General features: G+C 37.2%; 1 protein-coding gene across 1 annotated transcript in view; it reads right to left on the bottom strand.

Moving 5' to 3' along the window:
- Nucleotides 1-22048, bottom strand: part of trpc7b (transient receptor potential cation channel, subfamily C, member 7b) — a 70681-nt gene that overhangs the window by 3712 nt on the left and 44921 nt on the right. The window contains exons 8-9 of the mRNA XM_046858617.1: nt 9322-9517; nt 4154-4375 (exon numbers count right to left, since the gene is read on the bottom strand). Of these exons, the coding sequence (XP_046714573.1) occupies nt 4154-4375; nt 9322-9517 (418 nt within the window). The remainder of the gene's footprint in view (nt 1-4153; nt 4376-9321; nt 9518-22048) is intronic.

The following is a 22048-nucleotide window of genomic DNA, read 5'->3' as shown; positions in this document are numbered from 1 at the left end:
ACAAGCAGATCAAGCATCATGCATAATGATATTAAAGGATTCCCTTCCAAAACTGAGAAGTACAAGAAGAAAACATATCTGAAAGGCTGTTGAGAGACTAATAGCAGCATTAAAAGAGCTACGGGAATACTGATAAACACTGCTCAATCCCTGCATATGATAATGTCTCATATTCTTTATAGGTCTTTATATAAAAATTAATATAAAATTTGGTAAGATGTAAAATTTTAACAAGCTAGGAGCCAAATTTATACAACCATGATACTGGTACCAAGTATGCTGTAAATGCATTGTGCAGTGCTGTATGTTCATGTGAACTGTCACAAATTCCCCCTGTCTGTGTGGTGGTCTTCCCATTGCAGAAAATTAAACATTTCATATAGAAACTTAATATGTCAACCAGAAATTTAGAGAAACAAGTGTTTGAGTAGTTGTAACAGGACACCAGGAGTATTTGACTGCCACAGAATTCTCATACCAAATATATTATATTATTATTAAAGTATATTATTAGTCTAATTGAGTAAAAGTACAAAAATGCAGCTTAAAAATAAATTCGTGAAAGTACTCATTTTACATTTCTACTTGAATAAAAGTACATCAAATATTTTGCTTTTAAATGTATTAAATGTACTGATCTGTGAGAGTTAGATTTGAATAATCCCTGCATATGATTATGTATCATATTCCTAAATTGTCTTAGCTATGGTGGAAGGGAGGCTAGATAGAAACATTTTTTTAAGAAAAAAAAAAAAAAAAAAGAAAATTCCACCAAGCCTAGTTCAATTGTGGTGCTTATCATTATGGCAGTGGCAACATCACACTAGTGGGCTGCTTCTCTTTACTTCGGACTGAGGATCTAATTGGGTCATAATAGCAGGAACTATGGATAGCTTTACATTTATTTTGAAACAAAAACTTCAGGCCTCTTTTTAAAAAAAGTATAAAGAAGAAAAATTGACCTTCCAGCACGATAACAACCCAAAGTACAAATCCAAGAGAACAAAGGAATGACTTAAAAAAAAAGATCAATGTTTGAGTCCAGTCAGAACCCAGATCTGAATCCTGTGGAATGTTTTGAAAAGGGCTGTACACAGGAGATCCGATTTCATAAATATGGAACAAGGACAAGTGGAATAAAAGTGTTAATTGATGGGCATGCATACTTCAGCAACAAGGTTGTTTTTCACTTATTCAGATGTCTGCTGTGAGCAGTTCAATGACATATGACATTTATGATATTTTCAAGCATTCTCGTTCCTCTTTGCGATAAATCTTGTCATGTGAGCCGCTCTTTGCCAAATATTAAAGACATAATTGACCTCTCAATTAGAATCTGAGAGGAAGTCTAGAATCCAGCCGTATTGTCTATTTATGAGCTGCAAATGTCCATAAAAACAATAACACTGAGCAGAAAAAATGTGTAACATGAATGGTACAGTGATTGAGTGCACATTTGGTTCAAATTGGTGTGTCTGCAAAAACAACTCAAAAATTATTTGTATAATTATTTCTTATGTGTAAAAACTGTAAGCAGTGAACAGCACTGAACTTGCAATACGTGCAAGAAACAGTATGGCAATTCTAGTAAAACAGAAACAACTAATTATAAAAGCCTGATGATTTTCTTTTTAATACTTGAAACTTGAAAAGTGCTACTGATTCCAAACTAATTTATTTAAAATTCCACTGTCACTCTACTTGCTATTCTTCATTCAGATAAGAACAAAAGAGAAGTATTTGTCTAGGACATGTATCTAAAATGACCGGGCAACTCCGTATACTTTATATCAGAACTCTGCTTCAGAAATCTATGAGGATACTTGAGATGAATTGTATTATAAATTGTTTTTTTTTTCTTTTGCCAGTGCAGAAAAAATCTTCAGGAAGGAAAACAAAAAAGCTGCTGATTCAAATTTTTTAGACCTGCGGCAGGATGAAGGAGCATAAAGCCCCCATTGCAATCAGCACCCATGCGTATAACATTTAGTCTGCTCTCACAAAGATACCTGTTTCTAAAAGTGTGTGTGTGTGTGTGTGTGTGTGTGTGTGTGTGTGTGTGTGTGTGTGTGTGTGTGCGTGTATACCTGTTTCCTGTTGTCATACACAAGTGCAGTGTAGTGACAAGTGCGTTTAACCTAAAAGATTTTTCACTGTACCACTTTATATACAGTCTCTAATAGTTATGTAAGTTACACAAATTATATTAGTGACTATAAAGTACACAATAATGATGTGTCGATAGATATAGACACAGGATACAGTAGTACCACACAATCATTTACAGAATGAGACAATCTGTATCTGTTTACTGTTTATAGTACCTGTATCCTGATTTTAACTTGAACTTGGTGTGGCCCAATCCACAAAGGTTTTATTATATTTGAAGCCTAACACTATTGTCAGGGATTTCGTCCTCATGCAGAAACACTCAGTATACATAAAAGTCTGTTGAGCTATGAAGCTATGAAGCCCTTCAATGTTTTCATGTTGTTGAAATGGCCAGGTGTGTGTCTGCTTTGGTTCATGTCACATTTGCATTGTGTCCTGTCCTGAGGGATTAGTTGTATTCCTCATGTGTCTTCAACTCTCACTCCTGTTTTCGGTACATACTTTAATTAGTGTGTGTATTTACACCCTTGTGTCTCTTTGATCGGTGTGAAGTAATGTTTACTATTTTGGAGCCTGACTTCGGCGAGTATTTCTGTACATTTCCGTATTGTGATTTTATGTTTGAGATTTGGATCTTGTTTTCTGGTTCTTGTGCTCTGCCTTTGACACTCTGTTTGTTGATTGGTTGACCCAAGCCTGGCTTTGACCCTGACCTTTAATGGATTTCTCTGCCTGCCTGTTTAAATTAAACACTTTTACTGCAATTGCATGTGTCTCTGCTCTCTGTACTGGAGAACTATGCCCTTGGAAACACTCCTAAGTGCTGAAAAAAATACAGCTGTAGTTGTGATGTAAAATACATAAATGTAGTAAGAATGTAGTGTAAAATGTAGTGTAAAATACAAGCTTAGCTATTATGCCTAAACTCATTATTATTAATATTATTATTATTATTATTATTATTTGAACTTGGCAAAAAAAGAATATAAAAATTTAGTAATTATACAACATTGATACTGACCAGGCAGGTACTAAGTATGCTGTAAATGCATTGTGCAGTGCTGTATGTTTATGTGAACTGTCACAAATTCCCCCTGTCTGTGTGGTGGGCTTCCCATTGCAGAAAATAACCATTTCAAATAGAAACTGAATATGTCAACCAGAAATTCAGAGAAACAAGTGTTTGAACAGTTGTAACGGGACACCAGGAGTATTTGACTGCCACAGAATTCTCATACCAAATATATTATATTATTATTAAAGTATATTATTAGTCTAATTGAGTAAAAGTACAAATGTGGAGCTTAAAAAAAAAATTCAGATTACGTGAAAGTACTCCTTTTACATTTCTACTTGAATAAAAGTACAACAAATATTTTGCTTTTAAATGTATCAAATGTACTGATCTGTAAGAGCTAGATTTGAATAATTTATGCAATTCAATATTCTATTCTCATGCGTATCATATCTTTTTAAGGATAGATTTTCTATTGTCACAGGCACACAGTAAAAGCTGTGGTCTCACATCAGGTTATGATTAAACACAATTTACATACACTCTATGGACAAAATCTGACTTTTCCAGCCATATGTGGTAACTGTTACCACAAAGTTGAAGGCTCACAATTGTATAGGATGTCATTGGATGTAGTAGCATTACTGAACAGCATTGCGATGACTGACGCCCTTGTTGCTGAATGAGCACAAATCTCCACAACCACCCTTTAAAATCTAATGGACCATCATTCCAGAAGAGTGTATTCATTTCAAGGAAGTGAAGAATTGGCATGTGAAAATTGTAGTGAAGTAAAATTTTCCCCAAACTAAAGTATTCTAACACAATTGTAGAACTACATACTTATTTTATAATGTATACATAATATAGAAATGACAGAAAAGTTGCCAAGATATACAATACTGGTGCACTTAAGTTTATATGCACATGTACAGTTAAAACAGTGCATAACATCATAGCTGTAACATTTAAATTGTATTGTCTTATTTATAGAAAGAACATGGCAGTATTTTTGTTTTCTCAAACCTTTGGCCTTGAGTTAAGCATTCCCATCTCCTGTTCGTTGTCATGCCGATGACTTTTGGCCTTACACAGTTGTACAAGACAAGCTTTGGTGCGCATGGCCAGATAGTAGAAGGACTTTGGACTGGGCACCAGATTAAAGGGAGCGGGTAGCGTGCGACCTTCATCAAAATACGACAACCACAGCTTAGCACGAGCAAACTTCCACTCAACATCAGCATCCTCCTACAGGGACAAAGGGAGAGAGAAAAAGAGAGAGAGAGAGAGAGAGAGAGAGAGAGAGAGAGAGAGAGAGAGAGAGAAGGGGGAGGAAGAAAAAAAAAAGTCAGAGAGAAAATCAACCATCTGTAAGCACTGACTAATCCTGTCTGTAAAGCCCTAATGCTGTGACTAATACGCACACATGTAATGCGACATCACTCACGATAAATGATTGATTTTTCCTCTGTAATGAATTGATGTTATTTGTTCTGGCGATGTGGGTCATATTGGGTCATTAATAATATGTTTAAAGTTCACTTAATGAAAATAAGAAAACATTAATTATATTCAGGGCTCCTTTTTTCATGTTTATAAACGAAAGAAAAGGTCATATTGGCACTTCCTGGTATATCGCTGACCACAGCAGCAGGTGGCAATCTGACAAAAAAAATAGGATAATTGTTAAAAATAGGTTACAATGAATATATAATCAAGATATGTGGTCAAGTGATTATCAAATCAGACACACTCTTCATATTCCCATTTCTAAAACCTGAGAGGAACATTTTTCTAATGTATGATTACGCAGCTCATTCTCCAAGCCTGCCTAACTCAATCTTCCTCCTGCTTCTTCATCTGGAGCTTTCTGAATGTGTGACTCACTTCCTGCCGTTATGGATCTCATGTGGCTACACTAATGATTTGTACTCCCCAAAAACAGCTTACGCCCACCCCGAGTGCACACCGGATACATCTTGTAATTGTCAAGACCTCATTGTCAGTCCACATCGGACGCATCTCAGCTGTACTGCTACATAAGCTACTGCAGGAGGAAAAGTAACAGCGTGGTTTGATTTTAATGTGTTCTGTCAACTATAGCATTCATGTATCCGTTATGAGTGGGTGAAGATACATTTCTGGCTTTTTTCCCTCCTCTTGAGCTTCCTGTGTTAATGTTTGTAGTTCATATTGCCATACAGAATGATGTAATAGGACACGAGATAAGAAAATCTTCACCAAGCTCCACCAAGAATAGCCAATATAATGTTTTTTCATGAATAGGATACTAATACAATGGACTAAAAGGGTATTGAAAAGTGACTATAAAATAAAAAGGCCCATTGAATAACAAACAAAGCATTCTAGAGTGAACGGCAATTTCACAAACCTTTTTGTAAGCCACTTGTGCTTCTTTTTAATATCATGTTCTACACATTCTCCTAAATATATCCAGAACATATATTTCCAGTCATAAATCTAATTTAAAGTGAGAAAAGTAGTTTTCTGTAGATTCATTCGCTTCAGCATAAGGAGAAATAAAATATGAAAAAATGTTAAACAAGGCACTGACTAAACGTGACTTTGACACAACATGCTGTGGATTAAAATGCTTGTTTCTGCTGTAAACTGGTTTTAAACTTGCCGTGTTGCTTCAGTACATAATCATCTTGATTCTGTAAACCTATACCTTCTAACAGCTTCTGCAATCTTAAAGAAATGATCCCAGCACTTTTATGATCAAACTAAGCATTCTGTCTACACATTTTAAACCTAGTTCCTCCTTAAAAGTCTTTCTGTGTATATATTATCTCAAAGAGTTTTTTCCCCTCACTGTAATTTCTGTCTTGCTCATTTGGGGAACTAAATCTACATCTAAATTCCACTGAACAGTTTTACCTTTGAGATGTTACATGAACATAGTGGTGGTGGTTTTGCCTGTAGAATGACAATAACAATTTCTTGATACTATGTCACAAGTTTTGTGAGATACAAGGAATATTTTGTAAGAAACTTTCCAGGTTTTTAATAATAACAATAATAATAATAATAATAATAATAATAATAATAATAATAATAATAATAATAATGATATATAATAAGAAGAACAAGAAGAGAAGAAAGAAAGGAAGAAAGAAATAATATTTATTTATTTATTTATTTATTTATTCGTTTAAACACTTTTTAATGCCAGATAAACACTAAGGTGGCTATAATGTTAATACAGTTTTGGATCAGTGCGAGTTTCAGAATCCCACCATGTTGACAGATTGTCGCTCCACTCAGTTCAGCACAGACACGCTCATTTCTGACCACGCAAAACCAAACATGAGAAACAAACTGGCTTGTGCTCAACACACTCAGCAATATGCTCAGTGCACAAGAACAGAACCTTTAATATGATATTAGAAATTATATTAGTAACTGCCCAGTATTTTCTCTCCAATTTGAGACCAATCTGTGAAGCTGAGAATCATTCCACATGAACAACCTTAAGATCCACAAAGTTACTGAGCAATGCAAAAGCTATGATGATGTCTTTGGATTGTAATCTAATATCAACACACAATAGCTACTACAATGGCTTTGAAATACAATTTGCATGAACAGTTCTGCATTTAAGGACCATTAATTAAAAGTACACCTCAACGATAATGGAATTTAAATGAATGTAGATTCTGTGTAATGCAGATAAGAATGGGGTTCTTTCTCATACAATTGCAGGATTTTTTTTTTCCAGTCACCACTGGCTCGCTCATTAGAAATAAACTTGTAAGAGTTAAACTTATAGGCACTCATCTTATATCTTCTTGTTCTTTCTGTTGCTCCCATTGGGGGTCGCCACAGCAGATCATCCGTCTCCCTACCCCCCTGTCCTCCACATCTGCCCCTTTTAACCCAGCTACCTGCATGTCTTCCCTCACCACATCCATAAACCGCCTCCTTGCCCTTCCTTTTTTCCTCCTGCCTGGTGACTCCATCCTCAGCATTCTCGTACTGATATAACCCATGTCCCTCCTCTGCACATGTCCAAACCATCTTAATCTCGCCTACCTTACCTTGTCTCCAGAACATCCTACATGTGCTGTCCCTCTAATAAACCAATTTCTAATCCTGCCCATCCTCTTCATTTCCAACGAAAACCTCAACATCTTCAGCTCTGCTGCCTCCAGCTCCACCTCCCGTCTTTTACTCAATGCCACTGTCTCTAAACTATACAACATCACAGGTCTCACCACAGCCCTATAAACTTTCCCTTTCACTCTCGCAGATACTCTTCTATCACAAATCACTCTTTTCACTCTTCTCCACCCACTCCACCCTGCCTGCACTCTTTTCTTCACTTCTCTAACACACTCTTCATTACTTTGCACTGTTGACCCCAGGTACTTGAACTCCTCCACCTTCTCCACCTCTTTTCACTGCAACCGCACCACTCCACTGCCCTCCCTCTCATTCACACACATGTACTCTGTATTACTTCTACTGACTTTCATTCCCCTTCTCTCCAGCGCGTACCTCCACCTCTCCAGGCTCTTCTCAACCTGCTCCCTACTCTCACCACAAATCAAAATATCATCCGACAAACATCATAGTCCAGGGAGACTCCTGTCTGACCTCGTCCGTCAACCTGTCCATCACCACTGCAAACAGGAAAGGTCTCAGAGCTGATTCTTGATGCAGTCCAACCTTCACCTTGAACCAGTCTGTCATTCCTACTGCAGAATTCACTGCTGTCACACGGTCCTCATACATGTCCACATACATGTTCACATACAGCTCCTCATATGCCTTTTCCTTGGCACTTCCCTGCACTTCCTTATTCCACCACCACGTCTCTTTGTCTTACTTTCTCTTTCCAGATGTCACAACAAGTACCTTTCTAGCTGTCTCCCTTATCACTTCTACAGTAGTTGCCCAATCATCCAGCACCTCTTCACCACCACTGAGCCCCTGTCTGACCTCTACCGTGAATCTCACAGTACAGTCTTCCTCCTTCAGTTTCTACCATCTTATTCTGCTTTCAGTCTTCACTCTCCTCCTCTTCTTCTTCACCTCCAAAAACATCCTACAGACCACCATCTGATGCTGTCTAGCTACACTGTCCCCTGCCAACACCTTACAGTCCCTAATCTCCTTCAGGTTGCATCTCCTACATAGAACATAGTCCACCTGTGTGCACCTTCCTCCACTCTTATACGTCACCCTATGCTCCTCCTTCTTCCTAAAATAAGTGTTCACCACTGCCACTTCCATCCTTTTAGCAAAATCTACCACCAACTGCCCTTCCACATTTCTTTCCTTAAGGACATATCTACCCATCACCTCCTCATCACCTCTGTTCCCTTCACCTACATGCCCACTAAAGTCTGCCCCATTTACCAATCGTTTAATTCTAGCTACATCTATCTACCCCTGAAATCTAACTCACTCCAGGATTTTCCACTCTCCTCCATCTCACAAACCACTTGTGGGGCATAAGCACTGATGACATTTATCATCACCCCTTAAACTTCCAGCTTCACGCTCATCACCCTATCAGAAACTCTCTTCACCTCCACTACACTTTTACTGTTCTCTTCCCTCAGGATCACCCCTACACCATTTCTCTTTTTATTTACACCATGATAGAACAGTTAAAACCCCCTTTAACCCCCTCCCACCGTCTCTGTCCTTACTCCCTTTCCACTTAGTCTCCTAAACACACATATCTACCTTTCTCCTCTCCATCATATCAGCTATCTCTCTCCCTTTCCCAGTCATAGAACCAACATTTAAAATAACAACCTGAACCTCCACTCTCCTACACTTCTCCTTTTCCTGCCGTCTCTGACGTCTTCCTCCTCTCCCTCTCCTCCTTCGGCCAACAGTAGCCCAATTTCCACTGATACCCTGTTGGCTAACGATACCTGTGGTGGTCGTTGGTAACCCGGGCCTCGACCGATCCGGTATGAAATTCTGATTCGTGATCCGTATATTTGATTTGCCACATTTTACGCTGGATGCCCTTCCTAACGCATCCCTCCCCATTTAACCGGGCTTGGGACCTGCACTAGCTTGTGCAACAGGCACTCATCTTATATACAGTAACATATAAATTACAATTTTATAACCTCTGTAAAGCTGCTTTGGGACAATATCCATTGTTAAAAGGGTGATACATATAAAACTGAACTGAATTGAATTCTCACCTCTATTTCCTGGTAGGAGCTGTTAATCATGGCTATGAGCATGTTGAGCAGGACCACCACCATGGTCACATTATACACGCCATAAAGCACATAGCCAATGTTCTCGATGAACTTGTGGTCGTACTTCAGAACCACTGAGATCACCTCTGACAAGCCAAAAATGGACCAGAACAAGGTCTTAAAGCTTTCCTCCACCCTAAAATACACACAGAACAGTGATTTGTGTTAATTAATCATGTTTTTTCTTCTATTTTCTTTTTCCCCCAAAGAGAGGGCAGTTTAGTTTAAAGTTTATTTATTGGCATGTCTGTATGTAGTAAATAATATACATATGGAATTACAGCTAAAATCAGGAAAATAGAAAATACATACAAAAAAAAAAAACAATAACATTCAAAATATTAATAGTAACAATAGACAACAATCAACAAAAAAGCAACAGAAAAAAACATAATACGAACAGCAGCCATAATGAAAATAACAGTCTCTCAGGGGCAGTAATTAAGTTTTTTTAAAGGTGAGCATGTGATCAGTCATCACCAGGGGAGCTGAAGGCATGCTTGAAAATGACTCAGTCTTGCATAAGATGAGTGTGTGTGTGTGTGTGTGTGAATGTAATATGTATTTTTTGCTTTGTATGTGTGTGTGTGTGTGTGTGAGAGAGAGAGAGAGAGAGAGAGAGAGAGAGAGAGAGAGAGAGAGAGAGAGAGAGAAAGGGAGAGTGACCCTCTGTCTCACTGAGCCCTTCTGTACACATCCAAAACTCACATTAGCGTGGACTCGCATTAGTCAGACAGTGTGTGCATACTAAGCTTATTAAAAGTTCTAAGTTACATGAAGTCATATATTTCCCACTGGGAGATTAATACCCATGTGCTAGTGAAATGTAACCCCATGTTATAATTCTGTGGTCCCATACTGAACTCATTATCTGACATTCTTCTTGGCTTCTTTTTAAGTTCAGCACAGAGACTGATAATGAAGAGGAGAGGATTTTGTGGGAAAAAATCCTGTTCAGAGTCCAACAAAATAAAACTATATATATATATATATATATATATATATATATATATATATATATATATATATATATATATATATATATATTGGTATTCAACCAAGCTACTAACATAGTAACAAACTGGAGCATGCCCTGAAAAACCTCTGCTTGTGCATGAGCCCATTTCCCATTTTCCAACTCTTAGCACACACATGACATTGTCTGCCGTACTGTAGAGTATTTTCTGGAGGTTAGTGAGTGTGTCTATGTCTCTTTTGTTAAAGTTCAAAATAAAGCAATAAGCAATCTGAGTGTAGTACAGGTGGAATTCTGTAATAACAGCATGTCAGTAAAAGCAAGATGAAACAAGATGAAGCTTGTCAGCTGTAGCTGGTTAAATGAATAATGACATCCACAGTGGTATGGTTAACTTTTGTGAACTACAAGTCTCAGGGCTGCATTGCAAATATTCTGTGCAGTTGAATAAATAAGCGTCAATCTGAATTGCAAATTGTAAATGGGATTTAGCAATCTGATCCTACCAGCTCTTAGCACCATCTTAACGATTGCCATGGTGTTCGAGTGTGTTCTTAAGGAAAATCCAACACACACACACACACACACACACACCATTCCTTCCTGTACGTGATTCATTTTTCTGTATGATAGGTATACACGCAACCACAACGATGAAAGGAATCCAATTAATCTGTCTCTTTCTCTGCATCACTCTTTCTCCGTCTCTCTCTATTTGACATGGGGGTATCTGTTATCATCGTTCTGCCTTTCTTTTTCTCATTCTTCGATCCCTCTGGCAGAGTGATCTGTCCATCTGATGTGTGCTGATATCCCTGCCCAGAAACACCAAAACACCACATGTATATACACGTGCATGCAAACACACACACACACACACACACACACACACACACACACAAACACACACACACACACTTCATTTCCCTCACATTTGTCTTATTATCCTTATATGACATTCCACTGATAATTAATAGTACATCTATACTTTATAATTTATTAATTTATAATTATTTTTGGAGATATTAGGGTTTTTATGTTTTCCCACTCAGAAAGCTTTGTTCTGATCACCATCACTGTACCCGGCAACATGGTTTATCTGTAATAAATGGACATTCGGTGCAACCCAGATGAGGATGGGTTCCCTCTTGAGTCTGGTTACTCTAAAGGTTTCTTCCTTATGCCATCTCGGGGAGTTTTTCCTTGCCACAGTCGCCACCGGCTCGCTCATCAGGGACAAACTTACTTATAAAGAACTTATTTAGCACCACATTATCTGTGTAAAGCTGCTTTGAGACAATGTTTATTGTTAGATATACAAATAAAAATTAATTGAATTGAAAAGCTAGATCCTATGACCTTCCAAAGTAAAATGTGTGAATGAAGAAGATATGAATGGTGATCTTAGAACTTTCCTAGAAGTTCTGCCGGTGTCAAGAGCTTTAGATTATAATCTTACAGAGTGAGAGCTGCTTAGATACTTATCATAAATAACAGAATAGCATGGGAGCCACTGCGAAAGTAGTGATGGAGAAACATAAATGAAACATGCCATTAGACAGCAGGTATTATCCCTACTACCTTCACATATAAGATACTTGGTGGAATGTCTTTGTGAGGATTAGTTTTTTTAATTTTAAATAATAATTATTGTTATTATTGATAATAATTTTCTAAATGCTTTAACTTTCAATATTAAAAATCAGTGTTGGGGAAAAGAAATCATATTGTGTCACTGCTACTTAAACACAGTTAAATACTTGCTCTTTTCACAGATGCGTGCACACACACACACACACACACACACACACACACACACACACACACACACACACACACACACACACACACACACTTTAATATCCATTCATCCAATATCCACCGACATGTTTATGGAAGGTAGGAACAAACCTATATATAAATCTGTATATAATATAATACAATATAATATAATACAATATAATATAATATAATATAATATAATATAATATAATATAATATAATATAATATAATACATGACCTCGTAATATCACCTTGTGCATGAAAACGAAACATGTAGAAAGGCCCTCTGTTTGTGCACATATTCCTATTCCTAGCTCTTAACACACACATATCATGGCCTGACTTACTGCAGAATGTTTTCTGCAGGTGAGTGAGTGTGTTTATGACTTGTTTTGTGTAATCTAAAGCTATTAAGGAATTTGAATGCATTTTGAATGGAATTCTATAATAAAAGAAATATCTATATTACCCAAACCAACTGTTTACATAATCCTGTTGTCTGCACAAGCTAGTTCATGCTGATTGATGACTTATGAACATTTATCGCAGGTCTACAGTCAGGGATTCGTCGTAGTCGTATAATCCAACATTGAGAAATAGTCTGCTAGAATTCAACCAAGATTTTATTGAAGCCATCTTGTATATATAATGTAAACCCGGCTTTATTTACACTTTGCCTGCAATAATGTTCTAACAGTTTTTTTGTTTCAAAAGCTGTTACAACTCGATTATAGAGTGTTATATTTCTTTTAAATCGTTATTACATTGTTCAGAGAACAGGCATTAAAACACCATTATTGTATTATTAAAAAGAGAAACTGCATTAAGGAAAACTCAGTGAGCCTGCATCCCTCTTTTGCACTTTCCTTTTTTCTATTCTTCTCTCCATCTCAAAAAATAATATAATACTTCCAGTGGCAGACATTTAATACACAGTCAGAGGAGGAATGTTAATTACAAGCACTAACACAAAATCAACATGTAAAAATAATCGAAAGTTTCTATATCCAAAGCATCATAAATAGTATTAAAGCTGAATATAGGAAATGAAATGTTAATGTGTCATTAGGAGTCTCCAGGATAATTTTACTGAATAATTTATATTTGGTTGATACACTGTTATATAAAAGTGATATCACAGTGCTGGCTTTTCAAGTCCCATGGCGTTTCTTAAAATAATCCTCAATTTCCCACTTGAAAATTATTATTATTATCTATCTTTCTGTCTATCATGCTGTATGATTGTTTCTCTCTCTTTCTCTCTCTTTCTGACATGTTGAAATATGTATAAATATTAAAAAGAAGATAAGATGTCCATCAGAGCAGTAACCACAATGATGATAGGAACTCTCTCTTGACTTGATGACAGATTGATATCAGGACGTTTAATTGTATTTGCCTCATCATACACAGTTCTGAATGGAGATTTCCATAATGTGACATACAAGACTTATTCATCCAAGGTGTACCAGTCAATCAGTGTGCTATTTATCTTTCTGGCTCTTTGAATGTCTGTCTGTCTGTCTGTCTGTCTGTCTGTCTGTCTGTCTGTCTGTCTGTCTGTCTATCTATCTATCTATCTATCTATCTATCTATCTATCTATCTATCTATCTATCTATCTATCTATCTATCCTTTTCACTCTCCCTTTATTAATCCACCCATCCCTTCTTTCCTCTGTCTACCTATCCTTTTATCCACCCCAATCTATCCGTCCATCCATCAGTCCATCCATCCATCAGTCCGTCCGTCCATCCATCCATCCATCTGTCTATCCATCCATCCATCCATCCATCCATCCATCCATCCATCCATCCATCCATCCATCCATCCATCCATCCAGCCATCCATCTATCCATCCATCCAGAAACATACAGTGACACATCCCACATGATAAACTTTACCACATATAACTTTCTGTATAAAGCTATATAGGTCACACTGTCATCTAGTTAATATCATCTATAGACCTTATTCTCATGTCTAACAACAAGGGACTGATGGATAGTGTGTGTGTGTGTGTGTGTGTGTGTGTGTGTGTGTGTGTGTGTGTGTGTGTAAATCCTGATCTGTTAAAAGAAAGAAAAATTATTTAGTATCAGATTATACTGATAGACATAAAGACTAAAACACATACATAATACTGAAATATTCAAAAATGCAGAAAATTCTGCTAGTGGGCCTCTGTGTGAATGCTGAGGTGAAAAGAATATTATTCCACCCTAATCAGTGGTCTAACTTTTTAAACTGCTGCTGAGATTTGCGGTGGTTTAATTAGGGTTCATGCTGCCCTGTTGGCTCATCTGCACATGTTTAAACATTTATTTTTCAGATTTGCACTATTAAACGTTTAAAAGTAAAACACTAACCGGCAGAAGGAAAAGTGGAAGAAGAAAAATTAATATGGAAATGGATTAAAAAAAAGTTATGCATTTTAAATAATACAGAAAATGTGGAGTATTTTGTGAAAGATTAGCATTGTTTATAATTAATCTGGTGAATTATTGCATTGATTAATATTATACAACATATTTTTCTTCACTGAATAATTCTCCAGTATATCTTTTTACAAAGTGATTTGCTTTGTACAGGCTCAAATCTACAACTAATAAAAAAAGGAAAAAACTTTTATTATAAAAACACTGACAGTTGACAAAGAAAAACAAAGCCATATAAAGTCCATACAAAAATAGTATTCTGTGAGGAGCTGTTTAACATTCATTAATGGAGTCTACAGTGTGAGTGCTTTGGGCATTGAATTCTTTATCACGTTTTGCTTGACTGATAGATGAACAGACTGATAGACAGATGGATAGAATGTCCAGGTGGACAAATGGACAGACAAATCAGATAGATTGAACAAAGAAAAACAAATATTAAGGAGTAATTTACTTAAAATGTATAGAGTTGCTTTTAAGGTCTTATGGTGCAATATTCCACCATGAGAAAGTGTTCAGGACAGAGAACGTTGTACTTTCTGTGTTGTCAGTAGCAAGATACAGTACAATTTTTTTAATATATATATTAACTCCAAGTGACAAAAGCTGGTGTGGAAACGACTTTTCTATCTGCTATAATGTCATAACAGGAACTACCACGTTTTACTGACATTCCACATCATAACTACAAACCAATGTGTTTCTCAGTGGTAAATTCAAGGCAAATTGCTTCCATATAAAAAGAACAAAACACATGCATTTGTAGAAAACAAATCCAGGTTACTATTACACTAGCTAATTGATAATTTTTCTAAAGCAGCACATCTTGCAGTACTGTATCTCTAACTTTTTTAAAGGTGCTGGCATTGAATTGTTATACGTTCTGCCTAAAAAGAAATTTAAACCTGATTTCAATGAAAAAACAATAGTGAACGTGTCTGTCCTGCCCACATTCCTGCATGCTGCTCTTCTCCACATCTCACCCTATATGTCTTTGTCAACCTCAATAAATCAATCATTCTCTCTCTCTCCTTTTTTGACTACACGTCTGTCTTCAAACACATTAACCATTTTCTCAGTGCTCCCACCAAACTCATTATCGTTCTCTTCAAAACCCAAGATTCTCCCTCCTTCCTCCTTCAGCATTATCTTCCATCGTTCAAGTGCCATTCTCTCAATGCATCCCTATTTCATCAGCCTTCAATTCTTCCATTCTCCTTTCTACTTATTTTTCAATAGAAAACCGGGAGACGATAACACACACAACTACACACAGACGCATCTTTTCCATTCTCCCAGCTTCTAGGCAGCTAGCTGGCATCAGGACTAAGTTCGCCCACACAGACTGGGCATGGCAACACTACATTCCCTCACTCCATACCTACTTCTCTCATCATTTCTAAATCACATAAGCCTTATTCTTTCTGACTGAAGCAGTCTAACAGGGATATGGGATTTCTTCATTACCTGTACTTCTCACTTTGTTTTCAAACATCTACATTATAACAATTTATCCTATTCGGTAATATTTTTCTTGCGAATGCCTTTTCTCTTTTATGCTTCTGCTTCTCCTGCTAAGCCTCTTACTCATTCACTCCCATTTCCATCTGCCTCTGGCATCAAGGCGAGTTGGCTGATCTCCCCTATTTGCAATTCCCTAATTCCTCCAACCTATAGAGCAGAGCTCACTCTTTCTCTCTTTAACTCTCGCCCTCTTTTTTTTCACTTCAATTCAGTTCAAAGTAATTGAATTGCTCATCTAACACAATTTAAGGTTATACTGAATTACATCAACCCAGCATTAAATAGCCATTATAGAAATGATACAGAAATCCAGATATAACACACACCAGGATGTGGATCATATACAACATTTTGTATTTAAGGAAACTGACATTAACATTAATTCATATTAGTTATTATATTTGTGTAACATATCTACTTGTTTTTACGTGTGTGATAATGTTACAACAATATCAGACTATAATTTTCCAGTGTAATTGTGTCTTAAATCCAGTCATATGATTCCTTTCAGCTAAATATATGTAATCCATGATATCTAGTTTATCAGGTGCACCTACTAGAGATGTGCAATTATTAAACATTGCTCATTTAAGTAAAAAAAAAGAGAGATAATTGCTCATATATTTTTATAAGATTTGAATGTAAAGATGCAATGTCCAGCTCTGTGGAGATATGCAAACACACCAGTTGAATATTAGCTACTATTATTCATTGACTTCATTTGCATTTGCTTAAGTAATTTACCCATTTTCAGTATCCACTTTATATTATCAAGATCAGGATTGAACCCTGGAGTTATGAGGTGATAAAAATAATCAATATGACCTGGCTCCTTATCTTCCTAATGTAATATTTGTAGAAAGTAATAAAACCTTAACGAATGTGTAACAGTTTTGTTTTGGATAATAATAAAAAAAGAAGTTATTTTGTATTGTTCATCATTTTGGTCATTTTCCCAGATCACCATGTTAATTGGTAGATGGATCATTCTCATCTGGGTGCAATGAACATGAGGGCTGCACTTTTATAAACACTGTGTATTAGTACTGGCAATGTTATTACACACACTATGTTAATCCTTCATAAACATTAATGTTTGCAATTAGATGCTACTGCTAATCTATCCATACCCAGTGTGTATGTGTGTGTGTGTGTGTGTGTACAAATCTAGCCCCTAGCATTGCTGCTGGCTGGATATTTTTGGTAAGTTCAGGTGCGAATTGATTTATTAAAGTGCAAAACATATAAAACTGTGAACAAGGATCAGGCCCAAGTGATCAGTGACGTGAGACTATGTCATGTGACATTCAGGGGATGAGGAGGAAACATGGTCCTGTGGCTCTTGGCATAATGTAAAAGCCCACAAAAATGTCCTTATAACAGCTCATGTGACTAACACGTCAATATCATGTGCTGTGTTGTGCTGAGAATGATCCACCTCTCAAATAATACTCCCACACTAAAGATTCTGCTGTGGTTACATTATTTTTATTGCCGTTCGATTATCCATATCTCTTTTAAGGCATATCGGAGCGGTGGATGCATTGTGACAGATAGACTAGTCATTAAATGGAAATCTAGAAGGCGACATATTTAATGACTATACTGTAGCTCATCTACAGACTGATATGTGACCAACTCATGAATTAGCACTTAATTTAATTACTGTATCAAGTTGCTCTCTTCCTTCTACATCTTTTAGTAGAAAGAAATGAAATCTCTCATTAATGCCGAGTCTATGAACAGCTTGATGCTTGGATTGTACACTGCCTCACTCAAAATGTGCCAAGACCAGCATCTGCCATATAAATACATGTAAATGGACAAAAATACATTCGTATGCACACCTACACACAAACACATTAAAGCACAAACACTTATTTTCACACACACACACACACACATACACACACACACACACATAAACCCCCATCTTGCTATAGAAATGTATTTTGCCAAAAATGATATTTTTCTATATATATGTAGAGAAATTAAACTATAATTCACTGCTTTAAGCATTCCTGTATGTACTGGACAGCCAAATGAGCATGGTGCCCTTTTCTTGATAATATGTTTAGTTTCTCTGTTACAGCAAGTTCACCAAATTAAAGGTCTTTTCACACAGTATTAGTCTTGGATATATTCGTAAATTTTGCTAATGTTGACAGGATAGCATAAACGTGTATGTTTGGGTTTCTGAATCAAAATTAGCTGATTTCCTGTGTTTGAATGAGCACAGTCTCGCTACAGGTGCTCCTAATAAAGCATTTGTTGATGTTTCTTATAGCACAGCAACCACGTTATCAAACGTATATGTAGGAAAAATTTATATTTCACTACATGTTGATTGAGTGATTTGATTTTGACTTAAAATGAACAATAATAAAACTTCTTTCATAACAACACTAAATTGGTATTTAAGAACAAAACACACAAACTAAGTTAAACATTTGGAAACCATTGCATAAAAAGTTGTAGAACAGTGTTAATCTACTCACAAACTAGTTGTTTTAGAGTATTGGAACATCTTATTGAAATTATTGGGCTTTGTAAGTCCATTTCACAGTGGGAGGTATCTATAATAAACTCTGGCAGCTGAGCAGTATTTGTTCTCTGCATGTGAGCTCACATTCATTCTGCAATTGAGAATGTACACACCTGAATCTTTTATTTGTGATTTGATTTCTAACTCGTGGTAGAAATAATTCAGAAGTTTGGTATCCACTTTTTTGGCATGGGCTGGAACAGGTCCAAACACACATTTCATGCCATATGCACCAGTGAAGTCAGGTACTGAGCTAATTCCCTCTGTGTTCCAATATCTCACAACTCTCTCACGCTTTCCTCTCTTTCCTTCCATCCTTGTCTCTGACTCTCTTTGGTTGTCTGAAAAAAACATATTCCCACAGTTGTCCATTTTCATAGAATTCAAGAGAGCCCTGAGCAGGGGGCGAATACTAATGATGACGACGTCTGCATCGGCGGTCTGTTTCTATATTTTGCTGTTTCGGGTGTGTGTGCATATGCAGAGGCAGAATCCCTGATTTGTCAACATGGTCTAAAGGAAAAATGTCTTAAGTATTCCATACACATTCCTTACATGTACTTCCAAAAAATATATTGCACAGAGAGACTAGCACACACACACACACACACACACACACACACACACACACACACACACACACACACAAGATAAGTCTTATGCTAAAAATAGCTCATTTCAATGTCTGTGCATGCGTGCTCGTGTGTGTGTGTGTGTGTGTGTGTGTGTGTGTACAGACACTCCCACATTTTATTTTAAGCCTGCATTTCCACTGCATCTATTCTTTGTTCCTTCATTCTTAAATATAGATCCTGCACTGCTGCTGCTTTACCCAGTGCTTTTTATTTTTCTTCCTCTCACCTCTAGCCAGAACACTCCCCCTCTCTATCCACCTCTCTCTCTCTCTCTCTCTCTCTCTCTCTCTCTTTCTCTCTCTCTCTTCCTTTCCTTCCATTCCTCTCTTCCTTGACTGGGCTATTCTAAGCCTGACACCAGGGAAGTTGATGTAAACCTAAAAGCACCGGATGCATTTCTTTTTAACAAGCTCACTGAGGTACTTGTTTCCGGTCAGTTACAGCTTACTGTCTCAGCAAGAGAGAACTCCTGGGCCTCAGTACATTATTTGCTAAAATAAACCACACATTGTAAAAACAATTCTCATCTGCAGCGCCTGTAACTGTAGACGACTCCCTTTTCCCTCATTTATACTTATTACCTTTATTACCTCTCTGACTGAAATTCATTTACACATTAAAGGGTGAGGCAATAATAATAACTGCTCATCCTAGCAACCAGCACAAAATCAATATGTTAGAAAACAAAACATAAAATATCAATTTCTTTTTTAATAAACAGGTAAAATGATAGACTAACGGTGGATTTTGTATAGAAACTGAAATTTTACAATAGGAAAGCATCTTAAAGAAACCTTTCACTATAAAATGAAATGAAAGAGCAAGAGCTTCTTTTCTCATTCACAAGTTTTCAGCAATGTTAAAGGACATAAAAGAAAAAGAGTAGAGTAGAGGTATTGAAGATCATATGATAAATATATAAAGATTAACATGCAAGTCATTCAGAGTGATTTTTATTTTCACTTAAGTGCAAAGTGCTAAATAGATTTATAGCAGTTGCTAGACCTTGAAGAATCAAGCATGACTTATAGACTAACAAAGTTAACAAGACCTGTTACCGCAGTACTACGATTTAACACTGTGACTGTACAGGAAGCTCTATAAGTTCCATGATGAAGAGCAAATGCTTCAGCACCACAGAAGCTTGCACCATACAAGGATTTGTATTGCTTTGACCCTCTCTTTGGTGAAAGATCAGTGAAAATGTATGAGAGTACTGGGTTATAAAGAGGCCAGAACTGAGCTAAAAAGAAATGCTAATGTTTCAGCTTTAGCGCATCAGTACAAACATCAAAACAGAAACTTGGAAAAAAGCCATGAGGTAAGCAAGAGAACAGTCTGTCTTTTTTTGCATTTATTTATTTGTGCACTCATACTGTTATGCACTGTGCTATTATTATTTATTGTGTAGTGCAGCGGTAGCACAGGAGTTAACGTTCTTGGCTATTGATTTGGCTATTGATTATAAGAGTGAAAGTGGAAATCCCGGCATAGCACCGGTAGATTGTAGAGCCCTTAAGCAAGAGTTCTAGTGTGCCCCTGTAACATGGCTGACCCAGCACAATGACCTTGAATTTCTTACAAACTGGCCAATATAAAGAAAAGATTATTGCTGCTCAGCAACATGATAATCCGTGGATTGTGATATTGTTCTTATTCTTCTTTCGGCTTCTCCCATTAGGGTTTGCCACAGCGGATCATCCGTCTCCATACCCCCCTGTCCTCTACATCTGCTTCTTTCAAACCAACTCCCTGCATGTCTTCCCTCACCACATCCATAAACTGCCTGCTTGGTCTTCCTTGTTTCATCCCTCTTGGTGGCTCCATCCTCAGCATTCTTCTTCCGATATACCCCATGTCCCTCCTCTGCACATGTCCAAACCATCTCAATCGCACCTCCCTCAACTTGTCTCCAAAACGTCCTACATGCGCTGTCCCTCTAATAAACTTGTTTCTAAACCTGTCCATCCTCGTCACTCCCAACGAAAACCTCAACATCTTCAACTCTGCTACCTCCAGCTCCACCTCCTGTCTTTAACTCAATGCCACTGTCTCTAATCCATACAACATCACAGGTCTCACCACAGTCCTATAAACTTTCCTTTCACTCTTGCAGATACTCTTCTATCACAAATCACTCCTGCCACTTTTCTCCACCCACTCCACCCTGCCTGCACTCTTTTCTTAACTCCTCGGCATGAAACTATACTGTTGCTCACAGATGGTCACCTCTTCTCTCAGCCTGGCTTCCACTACTCTTTCCCATAACTTCATGTTGTGACTGATGAACTTTATTTCCCTGTAGTTACTGCAGGTCTGCATATCTCCTTTATTCTTAAAGATCGGTACAAGCACACTCCTCCTACATTCCTCAGGCATCTTCTCACCTTACAAAATCTTGTTTAACAACCTGTTAAAAACTCCACTGCATCTCTCCTAAACATCTCCACGCTTCTACTGGTATGTCATCTGGTCCAACCGACCTTCCACTCTTCATCCTCTTAATCGCTGCTCTCACTTCCTCCTTACTAATCCTGTCCACTTCCTGCTTCACCAACTCCACATCATCCACCTTCTCTCTCTCTCATTTTCCTCGTTCATCAACTGTTTAAAATACTCCTTCCATCTTCTCAACACACTCTCCTCACTAGTCCACACATTTCCATCTCCATCCTTTATTGCTCTAACTTGCAGCACATCCTTCCCAGCTCGGTCCCTCTGCCTGGCCAATCGGTATATATCCTTTTCTCCTTCCTTAGTGTTAAAC

The sequence above is a fragment of the Silurus meridionalis genome, chromosome 10, assembly GCF_014805685.1.
Source record: "Silurus meridionalis isolate SWU-2019-XX chromosome 10, ASM1480568v1, whole genome shotgun sequence".
NCBI lineage: Eukaryota > Metazoa > Chordata > Actinopteri > Siluriformes > Siluridae > Silurus > Silurus meridionalis.
This window is presented reverse-complemented; position numbering and strand designations above follow the sequence as displayed.